The following is a 16836-nucleotide window of genomic DNA, read 5'->3' on the forward strand; positions in this document are numbered from 1 at the left end:
TCGACCCCCCGCGATCTTAAACTTATCCCCTATCCTTAGGGTAGGAGATACGTTTTTCACCACTGGATATCTCCTTTAGTTTTTTCTTTAATTAACATTAATGTAGTAGCTTTGTTTAATGATACAGAACAAGAACAGTTGTTAAAGTGGGGGTTAATGTCCTTTTCTGCGGACATACGCACTTTCTGTAAGGCTGGGTCCACACTACGTTTTCTCCCGTATGCGCTTTTACAACCGGACCTAAAACCGTGGTTGACCACAGTTTTAGGTCCGGTTGTAAAAGCGCATACGGCGCAAAAATGAGCCGACCGGACCGAACGCTTCACTCCGGTCGGCTCATTGAAATGAATGACATACGGGAGCGCATACGGTAACATACGGGAGCGCGAGCTTTTAGCTCCCCCCTGCCGTATGCGCTCCCGTATGGGACAAAACGTAGTGTGGACCCAGCCTAAGCCAGGTTGGACCTGAAATACAAATGTGACTTTTAAATGGAGATGCGACTTTTTCTTCATAAAGAGGGACTATCGCATTTGATACATACATGACCACTAAAAAAAAAAAAATAATAATAATTACTACGTGAGCAGATTTCTTCTTTCAGAATTTCTTTTTGGAATAAGCAAAAATCTAAAAGTTGCAGCATGTATACAAAATTTGCACTTTTTTTTTTTACACGAAAAATATCTACTACGGAGCTTGCTAAATCTTCTTAATGTACATTTATTAGATTGGGTTCTTTTAAAAAAAAAAAAAAAAAAAAAAAAAAAAAAAAAACCTCACCCTAGTCATTTTTACATCTGTTAGAGCTATTCTTTCTAGAATCATTATATATTTTGCATAGTTTTGGCTTTTTCTCTTGTTTTATTCAAACCCCCCCCCCTCCTTTTTGAAACATAGTTTTTCTATTATGTATGGTCCACATTGTTAGCAAAATTATTGTAATAATTTTTCCACATACAGTTGTTCTATGTTGGGCGATAAAGCCATTAAGCCCTTTCAGATAATTTGTGTTTTATTGAGACGATCCATGGACTTGTGCCAGTTTTTCGATATTTTTCATCTTCATCAGTTGTATATGATATAATTCATGTATACATTACAGAAACGCTTTGGTTATTATGTCTCCTGAACATGTAATTGTGGCAGTGGCATGTGCTTAAATATTGGAATATTTCTTGTCAACAACTCACTGATGTACAGTATCGCTTGACACTCTCGCCTTTCTGTTCGCTTGGTTAGTCCATGTACCACCTTATTTAGTGTATATGTTGATACACAGGTGATAGCTAAAACTAATAGGTATTTAACCTCTTAAGGACCAAGGACGTATGAGTACGTCCTTGGTCACGCTCCCGTGATATAACGCGGGGTCCCACGGTGACCCCGCATCATATCACGGCGGGCCGGGCATCATAGTGAAGCCGGGACCTGCCGCTAATAGCGAGCGGCACTGATCGCGGTGCCGTGCGCTATTAACCCTTTAGCCGCGCGCTCAAAGCTGAGCCACGCGGCTAAAAGTGAAAGTAAAAAGTGCCGGTTAGCTCAGTGGGCTGCTCGGGATAGCCGAACAGCTTACAGGACAGCCGGAGGGTCCCTTCCTGCCATCTCGCTGTCCGATCGCCGAATGACTGCTCCGTGCCTGAGATCCAGGCATGAGCAGTCAAGCAGCAGAATCATCGATCACTGGTTTCCTATGAGAAACCAGTGATCAATGTAATAGATCAGTGTGTGCAGTGTTATAGGTCCCTATGGGAGCTATAACACTGCAAAAAAAAAGTGAATAAAGATCATTTAACCCCTCCCCTATTAAAAGTTTGAATCACCCCCCTTTTCCTATAAAAAAAAACACAGTGTAAATATAAATAAAAATAAACATATATGGTATCGCCGCGTGCGGAATGTCCGAATTATAAAAATATATCATTAATTAAACCGCATGGTCAATGGCGTACACGCAAAAAAATCCAAAAGTCCAAAAGTCCAAAGTCCTATCAATGCAAAAATGGTACCGTAAAAACTTTAGATCACAGCGCAAAAAAATGAGCCCTCATACCGCCCCATACGCGGAAAAATAAAAAAGTTATAGGGATCAGAAGATGACAATTTTAAACATATTAATTTTCCTGCATGAAGTTATGATTTTTTCCAGAAGTGCGACAAAATCAAACCTATATAAGTAGGGTATCATTTTAATCGTATGAACCTACAGAATAAAGATAAGGTGTCATTTTTACCAAAAAATTTACTACATAGAAACGGAAGCCCCCAAAAGTTACAAAACTGCGTTTTTTTTTTTTCAATTTTGTCTCACAATGATTTTTTTTCCCATTTCACCGTAGATTTTTGGGCAAAATGACTGACGTCATTACAAAGTAGAATTGGTGGCGCAAAAAATAAGCATTCATATGGATTTTTAGGTGCAAAATTGAAAGAATTATGATTTTTTAAAGGTAAGGAGCAAAAAACGAAAGTGCAAAAACGGAAAAACCCCCGGTCCTTAAGGGGTTAAAGTATATGTATACACAATAACTTTGTGATCAATTTAAATATGCTCTTTTATATTGTATATTCCATATTCAAGCTGAACACCTGGTGCAGAAGGAATCATACGACATACATGTGCAGCTATTGCCAAATAGTCTGGACGCTGACTATCTACACACACATATCTATATACCTTTGTTCACTCCGTTTCCGTACGAATGTCCGCCTTAGTGCATGCATGTGTACATGGGCTGTTCGGACTTTTCACTTTTTTACAACTGGCCATGTCATGTTCTCATGCAATGTTGCTACGAGCTACTGCAGCCCCGTCTACCTAGTTGCGGCACCAATATCCCCACCAGGTTTTGTATGTGTTGCAGCTAGGTATGACCGGATTTGTTGTCACACACTGAATCTGCTGCCCACCACCTCGCGGGTATTCACGTGTCAATCTTTTCACTTCACCTATGAGTGTCTATAAACCATCACTGTATTGTGCTACTTTGCCATGACTAAGAGCTTGACCTAAGCTTGAAACACGTTGGCGTGCTGTTTTTAATGCAATATTAGGTGTTTTTGTTTTCCATGTCTTTAATATAAGACAGTAAATGCTATGTCTTAGCTGCAATCCACCTGAGAGCTGGACCTCCCCTTCCATTCAGTGTCTGATTAAGACTTTATTCACCTACCGGAATGTCTTCCCAGAAAACACAGGCAGACATTTTGCAAATTGCATGTTTCGCCAGTGCTAGAGCTGCCCGGAAATGCACTCTATAGATGGCAATGCCTTTCTGTGCGGATTCTGCCAAAAGAATGAACATGTTCATTCTTTCAGCGGAAATCAGAGTTTCCATGCCGTAAAAATCTGCCAAAAAAATTCTGCAGTGTGCACGGTGCAGCGGAATCACATTGACAACAATCGGAATTTCTGAGCGTAATCCGGTGGAAAAATTCAGCTCAGAAATTCTGTTGCAACAAAGTCCCATTATGCACACCGCGGAATTTTATAGTCAACCCCCGTTATTTGCGGAATATTGGCTGTGTTTTCCAGGTGGACGTTCTACAAAATTTCTGCTGTGTGAACATGGCTTTAAGAAAACAAAATGCTTGGCACATTCATAGGTCCAGGATATAAATCAACTAGTGTCTTCTAGCAGCAGAACGCAGACTGACATGCTAGGCAAACAGCTCTACTATGCAGTCCATATATTGGATAAACGAGGATTGGTAGGAAAACTCATTCCCAACTACTGACCCATATCAAAGTGGTGATCAACTGATATTAGAGAAAATGCTTGGTCATTGACTAATTACATACCCGAAAAAAAAGTCATCATTTGTAAGCAGCACATTTATCCATGGAAACAGGAGATGAGTTGCCGATAATTAAAAAATAAGCGCCTATAAAATGAGTTAGTGATTTATAAATGACTTTTAAAAATCGTAATCCTTCCAGTGCTTATGAGCTGCTGTATACTACAGAGGAAGTTCTTTTCTGACACCTGTTCAGTTCCGGGACTGTCCATAGCAGGAGAGGTTTGCTATGGGGATTTGCTCTTGCCCTGGACAGTTCCTGACATGGACAGAGGTGTCAGCAGAGAGCATTGTGGTCAGACAGAAAATAAATTCAAAAAGAAAAGAAATTCCTCTGTAGTATACAGCAGCTGATAAGTACTGGAAGGGTTAAGATTTTTAAATAGAAGTAATTTACAAATCTGTAACTTTCTGGCACCAGTTGATTAGAAATAAAAATAAAAACTATTGTTTTCCACCAGAGAACCCCTTTAAATCAGACAATGGACAATTTAAATGGCCCTGACACCGAGTGCTGCTCCACATGTATATCTTTGATTGATTCTTGTAAACATGACTTTTTACCTGTTATAAAAATTCCTAAGAGCCATTGTAATACAAGGATGGCTGGAATCCTTCAGAAAACAATCTGTTCACACAGAGCGGCTTTTAATTCTGTGCACAAAGGAAAGGTCTGGAGCAAGAGACACCTTCAGCTGACCTTGCTCATTGTGTTTCTTAATGCTTAGAAAGCATCTCTAACAAACAGTTAATCTCAAACTTCTATAGTACCAGGAGGTATTTGGGGGTTCATTTCATTTTTTAAATTAATTAATTAATTTATTTTTAACTTCGGCCTTCTGGAAGCTCCTCATTAGCCAGGAAGCTTATTAAATGGTGCCATTACTCTCTCAAATTCAGCGTCACCAGTACACTTTTATGATGCCCTGTCTTTGTAATGGGTAACTAGTGATAAAGTTAAAGGGAATCTGTCATCAGCATCACTTGTATAACCTATTGGTATAGGCTTGTAATGCAGGTGATGCTGATGACAAAGGTACCTAACATTATTTGAAAATCCGTGGATTTTTTTCATCATTCTTTTTTCTTATGCAAAAGAGGTGGCTTGGTGAATGGGGGTGTTTCCAAGCCCAGAGTGCACAGAGACGTCTGTCTGGGATCTTAATAGGAAACAAATTTCCTATAAGAGATCTAGGACGGACGTCACGGTGCACTTGGAATTTAAGAATGGAAGAAAAAGGTTCCCTTTAATAAACCTTGAAACATAATTGTCACAAAGTCTAGAAATAGTATCAGCATTATGAGATGAAGAACATAAATACAAAATTTAAAACAATATTATGTTGCTAGACATGACGGATGCATTAGTAGATGAGGGAGAATTTTGCCACAACGCATGAATGAAAAGACTGCAATACAACACTAACATTTTTCACCTTCCACACTGATCCCACTTTATCAAAAAATTATTATTATTTTTTATTTTATTTATTTATTTTTTAATCAAGGATCTTATATTGTAAATTTATTTAGCAGTTTAGGAATTTTATTACAGACTGAAGGCTGTGTTCATGATACCAGTGATGCTGATGTAGGCTGCAATGGCAGTGTAACACGTAAGGGAGTGCAGGCCACAAAACAGTGCAGATTAGTTTACAGAGATACTGTAATTTAAGCCAAGCTACAAGCACATAACAAGGGGACAGGAAAGAGGTGTAATTCCCACAAGAAGGAAAAAGTAGCACAAAGGAAATACCTTAAGATCCCGCCTTTCCAGATGCACTAGCTCTGAACCTCGGATGTCATGACGGATGAAGATTTCTTTGTACTCTCCCAAACTCAGCAGATCCAGCCAAGCTGCAACTTCATCTGTGCCCCATTTTTGAACTAACAAAGTTAAGAGCAAAACCCCCTTAATTTGTACATGCACAAATGCATAACAAGCATAGGTTAGGCCAAAGAGTGGAAAACAGGAATGCAGTGCTAGCAAAGGGAAAAGAGAAAAGGTTTCAACTCAACAGACCTAATGGATTAATTTCTTGTGCATGCAGGTTAAAATCAACAGTAATTCCAACAAATGTCTGTACAAGGACTGGGTTCGTTGCTTTGCAGCCGTGTTTTCAGCTTCATCTCTCACTAAAGCAAGTTTTATAGTACTACTAATATTAAACCATCCGTGAACTACAGAGAATTTGCTCTACAGGTTAGGATCAGTGGTGCAAGGTACATATTTACTGTAAAATGCTACCAGAAAGAATAGTCTCGTACAAGGTTGAATGGAGCAGGTTCCAGAACACAGCTCAAACGTATAACAGACAAAGTTTATTTTCCATATATAAGTTTCTGTAATGCTGGCATGAGCAGGGAGAAAGCATTGCCTGACCTCTTAATAGTCAGTAGATCATAGAATGTGTGCTTATTATAAAGCTGGTCATATACATGAGAAAGAATAAAAATGTGTGTGTGTGTATATATATATATATATATATATATATATATATATATACACACACATATATACCACACACACACACAGGTATATGTATATATACACACACACACATATATACACACACACACATATATACCACACACACACACACAGGTATATGTATATATATACACACACACATATATACCACACACACACACACACACAGGTATATGTATATATACACACACACATACATATATACACACACACACACATATATATATACCACACACACACACAGGTATATGTATATATATATATATACACACACACACACACACACACACATACATATATACACACACACATATACACACATACAAAGGATATATCTGCTGGAGAAGTTTGCCAGTGGTTTATATCCCATTCTCCATTGAAATGATTATGTATGCTCAGTTGCGCCCCTTGTTTATTTTTCAGCCAATTTAATGTGTATGACCAGCTTAAGTATGTTCTTTGTATTAAATTCCAACTAAAATGTTCGGCTAGAATTAAACACCATAACCGTTTAATATACTTATGATGCAAACTTAAATTCTCAGATGTATCAACACTTAAGTAAAGCTACAGAACTAGATCAAGATTAAAGGGGTACTCCGCCCCTAGACATCTTATCCCCTATCCAAAGGATAGGGGATAAGATGTCTAATTGCGGGGGTCCCGCCCCTGGGAACCCCCGCGATCTCTCCTGCAGCACCTCCGTCATCTGGGGCACGGAGCTAACTTTACTCAGTGTCTGATGACTGGCGATGCAGGGGCCGGAGGATCGTAGTAAAAAAAATTTGAAAAACCCGCTCCCAATAAAAACGTAAATTGTCCCATTTTCCATATTTCACCCCCAAAAATTGTAAAAAAAAAAAAAAAAGTGATATCCATATTTGGTATCGCCGCGTGCGTAAATATCTCAACTATTTAAATAAAATGTTGATACGGTGAACGGCGTGAACGTAAATTTTTTTTTTTTAAAGTCCAAAATAGCTGCTTTTTTTTTTTTTTTTTTTACATTTTATTCCCAAAATTTTTTTATTCCAAAATGTATTAAAAGTTTTATATAAGCAAATATGGCATCAATAAAAAGTACAGATCATGGCGCAAAAAATGAGCCCACATACCGCCGCTTATACGGAAAAATGAAAAAGTTATAGGTCTTCAAAAAGGGGGATTTTAAACGTACTAATTTGGTTAAACAGTTTGTATTTTTTTTAAAGCGCAAAAGTAATAGAAACGTATATTATTATGGGTATCATTTTAATCGTATTGACCCAAAGAATAAGGAATACATGTAATTTTTACCGTAAATTGTACGGCGTGAAAACGAAACCTTCCAAAATTAGCAAAATTGCGGTTTTCTTTTTAATTTCACCACACAAATAGTATTTTTTTGGTTGCGCCATACATTTTATGGTAAAGTGAGTGATGTCATTACAACGGACAACTGGTCGCGCAAAAAACAAGCCCTCATACTAGTCTGTGGATGGAAATATAAAAAAGAGTTATGATTTTTTTTTAAGGCGAGGAGGAAAAAACGAAAACGTCAAAATAAAATTGTCTGAGTCCTTAAGGCCCAAATGGGCTGAGTCCTTAAGGGGGCGGGAGGTGATGTCACAAGGGGGCGGGGCCTTGACTTATCGATCCTTTGGCCCCTGCATCGCCAGTCATCAGGCACGGGGTAAAGCTTGTACCGTGCACCAGATGAAAGAGGTGCAGGAGAGATCGCGGGGGTTCCCAGCGGCAGGACCACCGCAATCAGACATCTTATCCCTTATCCTTTGGATAGGGGAGAAGATATCTGGGGGTGGAGTACCCTTTTAAAGTGTACCTGTTATTTTAAAAGATTAAAAACCTACATAGATTTATTCAAATAAGATGTTTTTAGTGCTCTCACTATTGTTAGTGAGCCCCAGCCATGTTGTACAGCTATTTCTCATTCACTCCATTAGGGTACGTTCACATGCGCGGATTTTTGCAGCGTATTTAGCTGCGGATCCGCTGGTGAAGGCCCGCTCTATGCTGGCTTTACATGTGTCTGCTCGTAGCAGCAACACGCCACTACCATCAGACACAGTGTAGCGATGTGCGCGGCGTACTCGCATATCGCGGCCGCTCTCCCTGCTCTGAGCTAGGCAGAGAGCTCCCGCGATGTGTGAGTATACTGCGACTCGCACATCGCAGTGTGTCTGCTGGTAGCGGCGTATTGCCGCTACGAGCAGGCACATGTAAAGACAGTATAGAGCGGGCCTTCACCAGCGGATCTGCAGCGTAAAATACGCTGTAAATCCGCGCATGTGAACGTACCCTTACAGTGAATTGGACAGTTAGCTCCTTTCATACTTCTCTGGCCAATCACAGCACATGCACGCTTTGCTATGCCATGACATAGTGCTGAAAAAAGTCCACTAGACTAGCTGTGTGGGGGATAATGTAGTGGGGGATAATTTACACAGTACTCTACTATATATGGCAAGTGGGGGGGGAGGAGGAGCAACTGATCCACTTGCTTTAAAAAAAAGTGCTATATGAGAAAAAATGATCTCCCCCCTCTTCTGCACATAGTACATGCTAAACCCCACAACCACTTCCTGCAATTTGTCCTGATGTATGTGTTACTGAGACTGACAACAGGCACTGGACAGCAGATTGCAGAGGAGAAAGACATTTAGTTTTCTGGTTAATGAAGTGAGTTACAAATATGTTAGGAATCACAATCGCTATTAGATAGAGGGAAGTTATTTGAAATGACAGTGCCATTTAAGAGGTTCAGGGGCTGAAGTCTTTAGGTGTTCTCAAGTAAGACCACTGCTAACAAAAATCCTTTGATATATAAAAATTGATACAGGATGTAAAAATTGTTATACGACATGGAAATTATGGATTCTCTCTTGTGCTTGCACACTATGTCTATGCTGATCATGTGACTGTAAGTGCAGACATTTTGGCTACTAACAATTTAAAAATGCAACAAGTTCTTGCATCCATATTTATCAAGGCCATACCTTTGGAAGGAAGAAGAATGAACAAAAAAGTTATAACACAGAATTTGCCAGAGAGGCAAATCATTTACCACACCAATGTCTTGATAAGCCTGGTCCTGAAAGGTTTCTAAGAATGGATGCCAGGAACTGATTAGAATTCAATGAAAACAAGGGAAATCTATGCCTGCTGACAGAGAGCACATCATTCTTCACAGAGACTGTTAATGAGCACAGAAAAAATAAAGACAGTGCATGCTGAATGAGGAAAGACTCATTTTGAGCTCAGAAGAGTTTTTGAGAAAAGTGGAGACTATGGGGGAGATTTATCAAAACCTGTGCAGAGGAAAAGTGAAGCAGTTGTCCATAGCAACCAATCATAATGCTTTTGTAAGCATTTAAAAAGGCCTCTGAAAAATAAAAGCAACTGATTCACTTTTCCTTTAAACAGCTTTTGATCAATCTCCTCCTATATGTCTTACAAGGGCACTTGTTAAACCCCTAGATTATGCAGGACATAAATGCATGCCCTCGCTGTCTGGTACTTAGCATAACAGGACATACATCTACAGCATACGCTTCAAGGGTTATACAGAAAAACACAGCTAAATTCTTCATTAAAAAAAAAAGGACCACACCTGTACTTCGGTTGTGTGTGCTATTACAACTGGGCTCCATTCACTTTAATGGAACTGAACTGCAATACCAAAAACAACCTGAGGACAGGTGTTGCGCTTTTTGAAGAAATCTGCTCAGTTTTTCAATTCCCGGATAAACGTTTTTAAAGACCATGCTGATAGCAGCCGGGGGCCCGCCGCTAATGGTGGACATCAGTGATCATGCTGATGCCAGACTTTAACCTTTTAGTTGGCGTGATCAATACTGCCACTGCATTAAAAAGCATTAGGGAGGCTTTGTGAGACTTATCGGACCAAACGAGTGCAGGGGCCCTATGAGTCTAGATGGTGGCCAGAGCTCTCTTTACCTCCTCTGTGTCGTTCTGCTGCCATGTATTGGTATGGTCTGCTTTCTGACAGGCTATACAAGTGGATCACTGATAGCACTGAACGGTATAGCAATCAAAAGATTTCTATAGATAGTCCCCTATGGGGACTTAAAAAATGTAAACAAAAAAAGTAGAAAGTAACAAAGTAAAAAAAATTATAAAAATAATAAACATTATTTAGTATCGCTGTGTGTGAAAATACCTGAACTATTAATATATAATGTTTATAATCATGTCCAGAATTGCTGATTTTTGGTCACATCTTAGAAAAAATTGAATAAAAAGTGATTAAAAAGTCAAGCATATGCAAAAGGGGTACCAATAAAAACTAGATCACTGCGCAAAAAATAAGCGTTCACACAGCCACGTATATGGAAAAATAAGAAAGTTATAGGGGGATCAGAATAGAAAATTTTTAAACAATCAGTTAAAAAAGTTTGACCCACATAATAGTCAGTTTTACCATATCGTGCAAAAAAAAAACAACCCCCAAGTTGCAGATTTGCAAGTTTCTTTTTTTGGTTGTACGTACATTTCATGGTAAAATAAAAAGGTGTCATTACAAAGTAAAATTGGTTGTGCACCAAAAAAAAAGCCCTCATATGGGTCTGTAGATAGAAAAATATAGTTATGGCTCTTAAAATGCAAGGAAGAAAAAACAAAAATACAAAAATGAAAATTGGCTGTGTCCTCAAGGTCAAAATGACATATAAAGTAAAAACACAGCTTGTTTCCTCATATGCAGCTAGCTGCATTGACTGGGTGGTTAAGACACCTATTGTAAGCCCTTTGCTGACCTTTGTTACTATTGCAAGAAAGCAGAAGACAATTGCTGTTGTTAATTCATATACAGTGGTCCCTCAACATACGATGGTAATCCGTTCCAAATGGACAATCGTTTGTTGAAACCATCGTATGTTGAGGGATCCGTGCAATGTAAAGAATAGGAAGCTGTACTCACCTGTCCCCGCCACTCCGGACCTGTCACCGCTGCCCTGGATGTTGTGCCCCATCGCTGTCGCCGCATCCACGTGGTGTCCCGCCGCTCCGGAACGTCTCTGCTGCCCGGGTACGTCGCTCTCATGTCGCCGTCATCACGTCACTACGCTCGCTGCTCCTATAGGACGACGGGATGGCATGCGCGGCGACGTGATGACGACTATGGAGGGCGCCGGCGATGGAGGGGATCCCGAAGAGGAGGCGCCGGAGCCCCGAGGACAGGTAGGAGACCATCACCGGAGCACGCGGGGCCCCGTAAACGGCTATCCGGCGGCAGCTGAAGCCGTCAGCGCTGCCGGATAGCCCTTTATGCAATGGCCCCGACATACAAAAGCGTTGTATGTTGATGCTGCCTTCAACATGCAATGGCCTCTGAGAGGCCATCGCATGTTGAAATTATCGTATGTCGGGGCCATCGTAGGTCGGGGGTCACTGTAGTTGTCCCATACAGATTCTATATACAGTGAAATCTCTGAGACAACCACCCCAAATTGCCAGTATGCAAAGTATATAGTGGAACCAAAAATTGGTAAAAATAAATCTGGTCTAGACAAAGGGGTGGTCTTCTATTTTGGAGAAGTTTCTATGTAGTCATCTACACTACATATATGATTCTAACAGGCTGCAGTAAATCTATAATATAATCTATAGAAGGATTCACTGTGTACCTAAATATATACTAGACTAGTAAAATAAAGACTATAAAATAATCAGAGCTGTCTCTGTGTTATATATGCATCACAGACTTGCATATTAAAGGCCTTGATTTTGCCACAATTTACAGCCATGAGAAACAGTTTGTGTCTCATCGGAGGACGGTGTATAATAGAATAGAAAACATAGACCCAGTGTGCCATCTGCCCCAAGACTACTAAGACTGGCAGACACATACCAGGCTGAGGGCTCGTCTTATGCTTCTGAGCCTTCTCCTTTTTAAACTTTGGCACTATACGAAATACTGTGCTTCTACTGTTCCTTTTTGTATATTCCAGAGGATGATCCTGTTTGCAATAACAATAAAAAAAAACACTACAGTTAGTACAGTAAACTTATCGCACATATCCCTGAGTAAAGATATTATTAAAAGGCTATTCGGCCAAAGACATCTTATCCCCTATCCAAAGGATAGGGGATAAGATGTCTGATCGCAGGGGCCACGCCCCCTCCCATAGACATGAATGGAGGAGGCTTGGCGTGACATTACATATCCAGTCCAGGAAACACAGAGGTTTCTGAGACTGGAGCATAGAATGCAGGTGCTGCACAGAGATTGTGGGGGTCTGGCGTTGGGACCCCAGCAATCAGAAATCTTACCCCCTATCCTTTGGATAGGGGATAAGATGTATTTGGCCGGAATATCCCTTTAAAGGGGTACTCCACTGGGAAACTTTTTTTTTTTTTTCAGCTGCTATATGTTCCACAGGAAGTTTTTTTTTTTTGCATTTATTTCTGTCTGACCACAGTGCTCTCTGCTGACACCTTTGTCCATTTCAGGAACTGTCCAGAGTACAAGAAAATCCCCATAGAAAACATATCTTGCTCTGGACAGTTCCTAAAATGGACAGAAGTGTCAGCAAAGAGTACTGTGGTCAGACAGAAAATAAATTCAAAAAGAAAAGAACTTCTTGTGGAGCATACAGCAGCTGATAAGTACTGGAAGGATTAAGATTTTTAAATAGAAGTAATTTACAAATATGTATAAATCTGGCACCAGTTGATTAAAAAAAAATGTTTTCCAGTGGAGTACCTTTTATGTGCCATAAAGAAATTCATGTCATGTACCTCTTCCTCATCCGGCTGTAACACATAGTAAAGCCAGGGAATCTCTGCTAGCTTAGTTAATTCTACTTCCACATCGTGCAGTGCATTAGACAAAAGCTCTTCATGGTGGGCTTCCAGCTGCTGCAAAACAAATAAGAAATCATTAAAAAGGTGTACCATAAATGTCAGATATAAAGGAATAAAATCAAAGGTGTCATTTTAGAAAGTAATGGCATATTAGCCCCACTGATTCAAAAAATGAATGGGCCTGAGTACTGATTTAACACTGCATCCTTTTCTCTGTACAGTGTTGCCCCGGCCACTGCACTGCTGCAAAGTTCTATTCAAGTGTACGGTTGTGGTTGCAAGTATATAGTAAATAGTTCTTTTTGATTTGTTACTCTTTTACAAATAAATGAATGTTGCCTTTGTAAGCACTGTATTGAGTACAAAGTACATTAAGCACTTACCAGTGGGACTCTCCCAACCAGGAGAGATTCTGTCTCGTTGTGCAGTGCCTTCACATTCATGGCCACCTCTATGGCAGTGTTCCTAGTTAGATTCTACAATTGGAAAAAAAAAAACAATGTTACTTGTTTCAGAACTTTTGAAAGAAAAAAAAAAAAAAAAGGACAGAACGTGGAACCATTTATGAGGGAAATCCCCCTTCCCTTGAACAGATCCCATCATATGTAATCGCTGGAGGATCTGCTCAGCAATTGTTCCGCAGCAGTAGAGACACCAGAAGGTCTGTAATGCATTACATGTACAGTAATACAATGCACCACCGGCAACAGCTCTGTGCTGTAACTATAAAAGGGGTCTCAGATGCTCTCATTCATACATTGGGAATCAAAAGTTTGGGAACCCCAGGTAAAAATTTGTATTAAAGGGGTATGCCAGGCAAAAACATTTTATCCCCTATCCAAAGGATAGGGGATAAGGTGTCTGATCGCGTGGGGCCCGCTGCTGACACCCCCCGCGATCTCCCTGCAGCACCCGCATTCTATGCGGGGAATGCGTCTCTAGGTTTGGAAACCTCCGGGTTCCGGGACTGGGGATGTGACGTCATGCCACGCCCCCTCCATTCATGTCTATGGCAGGGGGCGTGGCGGCCATAATGCCCCCTCCCATTGACATGAATGGAGGGGGTGTGGCGTGATGTCACGTCCCCAGTCCTGGAAACCTTGAGGTTTCCGAAACTGGAGATTCAGCACCCACATAGAATGCGGGTTCTGCAGGAAGAGCGAAGGGGATCTCATCGGTGGGCCCCACGCGATCAGACACCTTATCCCCTTTCCTTTGGATAGGGGATAAAATGTTTTTGCCCGGAATACCCCTTTAATGTGCATAAAGAAGCCAAGGAAAGATGGAAAAATCTCCAAAAGGAATCAAATTACAGATTAGACATTCTTATATGTCAACAAAAGTTAGATTTTATTTCCATCATTTACACTTTCAAAATAACAGAAATAAAAAAAATGGCGTCTGCAAAAGTTTGGGCACCCTGCAGAATTTATAGCATGGATTGTTCTCAATCATCATCTGGGAAGACCAGGTGATGTCAATCTCAAAGGTTTTAAATGCCCAGACTCATCTGACCTTGCCCCAACAATCAGCACCATGGGTTCTTCTAAGCAGTTGTCTAGAAATCTGAAACTGAAAATAGTTGACGCTCACAAAGCTGGAGAAGGCTATAAGAAGATAGCAAAACGTTTTCAGATGTCAATATCCTCTGTTCGGAATGTAATTAAGAAATGGCAGTCATCAGGAACAGTGGAAGTTAACCCCTTGGGGACGGAGCCCATTATGACCCTAAGGACGGGAGCATTTTTTGCAAATCTGACCACTGTCACTTTAAGCATTAATAACTCTGGAATGCTTTTACTTATAAATTTGATTCAGAGATTGTTTTTTCATGACATATTCTACTTTATGTTAGTGGTAAATTTTCATCGATACTTGCAAAAATTTGATAAAAAATTTGAAAATTTAGCATTTTTCTAACTTTGAAGCTCTCTGCTTGTAAGGAAAATTGACATTCCAAAGAAATTATATAATGATTCACATATACAATATGTCTACTTTATGTTTGCATCATAAAGTTGACAAGTTTTTACTTTTGGAAGACATCAGAGGGCTTCAAAGTTAAGCAGCAATTTTCCAATTTTTCGCAAAATTTTCAAAATCAGAATTTTTCAGGGACCAGTTCAGGTTTGAAGTGGATTTGAAGGGTCTTCTGGTTAGAAATACCCCATAAATGACCCCATTATAAAAACTGCACCCCTCTAAGTATTCAAAATGACATTCAGTAAGTGTGTTAACCCGTTAGGTGTTTCACAGGAATAGCAGCAAAGTGAAAGAGAAAATTCAAAATCTTCATTTTTTACACTCGCATGTTCTTGTAGTCCATGTTCTTGGGGTCCCATTTATGAAGCCCCTATGGTGCCAGGACAGCAAACCCCCCCCCCCCCCCCCCCACATCGCACACTGTTATGGAAACTACGTCCCTCAAGGAACGTAACAAGGTTACGGTGAGCCTTAACACCCCACAGGTGTTTGACAACTTTTTGTTAAAGTCGGATGTGTAAATGAAAAAAAAAAGTTTTTCACTAAAATGCTGGTTTTTCCCAAAATTTTACTTTTTTACAAGGGGTAATAGGAGAAAATGCCCCCCAAAATTTGTAACCCCATTTCTTCTGAGAATGGAAATACCCCATGTTTGGACGCCAAGTGCACTGCGAGCGCACTACAATGCTCAGAAGAGAAGGAGCGCCATTGAGCTTTTAGAGAGATAATTTGTTTGGAATGGAAGTCAGGGGCCATGTGCATTTACAAAGCCCCCCATGGTGCCAGAACAGTGGACCCCCCACATGTGACCCCATTTTGGAAACTACACCCCTCACGGAATGTAATAAGGGGTACAGTGAGCATTTACACCCCACTGGCGTTTGACAGATCTTTGGAACAGTGGGCTGAGCAAACAAAAAAAAATTTCATTTTCACGGACCACTGTTCCAAAAATCTGGCAGACACCTTTGGGGCGTAAATGCTCACTGTACACCTTGATACATTCCGTGAGGGGTGTAGTTTCCAAAATGGGGTCACATGTGGGTATTTATTTTTTTGGGTTTATGTCAGAACCGCTGTAAAATCGGCCACCCCTGTGCAAATCACCAATTTAGGCCTCAAATGTACATGGTGCGTTCCCACTCCTGAGCCTTGTTGTGCGTCCGCAGAACATTTTACGCCCACATATGGGGTATTTCCGTACTCAGGAGAAATTGCGTTACAAATTTTGGTGGTCTTTTTTTCCTTTTACCTCTTGTGAAAATAAAAAGTAAAGGGCAACACCAGCATGTTAGTGTAAAAAATTTTTTTTTACACTAACAGGCTGGTGTAGACCCCAACTTTTCCTTTTCATAAGGGGTAAAAGGAGAAAAAGACCCCCAAAATTTGTAGTGCAATTTCTCCCGAGTACGGAAATACCCCATATGTGGCCCTAAACTGTTTCCTTGAAATACGACAGGGCTCTGAAGTGAGAGAGCGCCATGCGCATTTGAGGACTAAATTAGGGATTGCATAGGGGTGGACATAGGGGTATTCTACGCCAGTGATTCCCAAACAGGGTGCCTCCAGCTGTTGCTAAACTCTCAGCATGTCTGGACAGTCAGTGACTGTCCGTAAATGCTGGGAGTTGTTGTTTTGCAACAGCTGGAGGCTCCGTTTTGGAAACACTGCCGTACAATATGTTTTTCAATTTTATTGGGGGGGGGGGGGGTAGTGTAGTGTAGTGTTTTTAAGGT

The 16836-nt window shown here is 40.4% G+C and overlaps 1 protein-coding gene across 7 annotated transcripts in view; it reads right to left on the reverse strand.

The window, feature by feature from the left end:
• The window catches only part of DGKH (diacylglycerol kinase eta), a 283882-nt gene that overhangs the window by 10913 nt on the left and 256133 nt on the right, over nt 1-16836 (reverse strand). For 5 of the 7 annotated variants that reach the window (XM_056555450.1, XM_056555452.1, XM_056555453.1 and 2 more), the window contains 4 exons: nt 13501-13593; nt 13052-13171; nt 12162-12270; nt 5558-5784 (listed from right to left, as the gene is read on the reverse strand). In XM_056555450.1, the coding sequence (XP_056411425.1) occupies nt 5558-5784; nt 12162-12270; nt 13052-13171; nt 13501-13593 (549 nt within the window). The remainder of the gene's footprint in view (nt 1-5557; nt 5785-12161; nt 12271-13051; nt 13172-13500; nt 13594-16836) is intronic. The other 2 variants (XM_056555451.1, XM_056555455.1) reach the window with 2 other exon arrangements.

This window comes from Hyla sarda, chromosome 2, assembly GCF_029499605.1.
Source record: "Hyla sarda isolate aHylSar1 chromosome 2, aHylSar1.hap1, whole genome shotgun sequence".
Lineage (NCBI taxonomy): Eukaryota > Metazoa > Chordata > Amphibia > Anura > Hylidae > Hyla > Hyla sarda.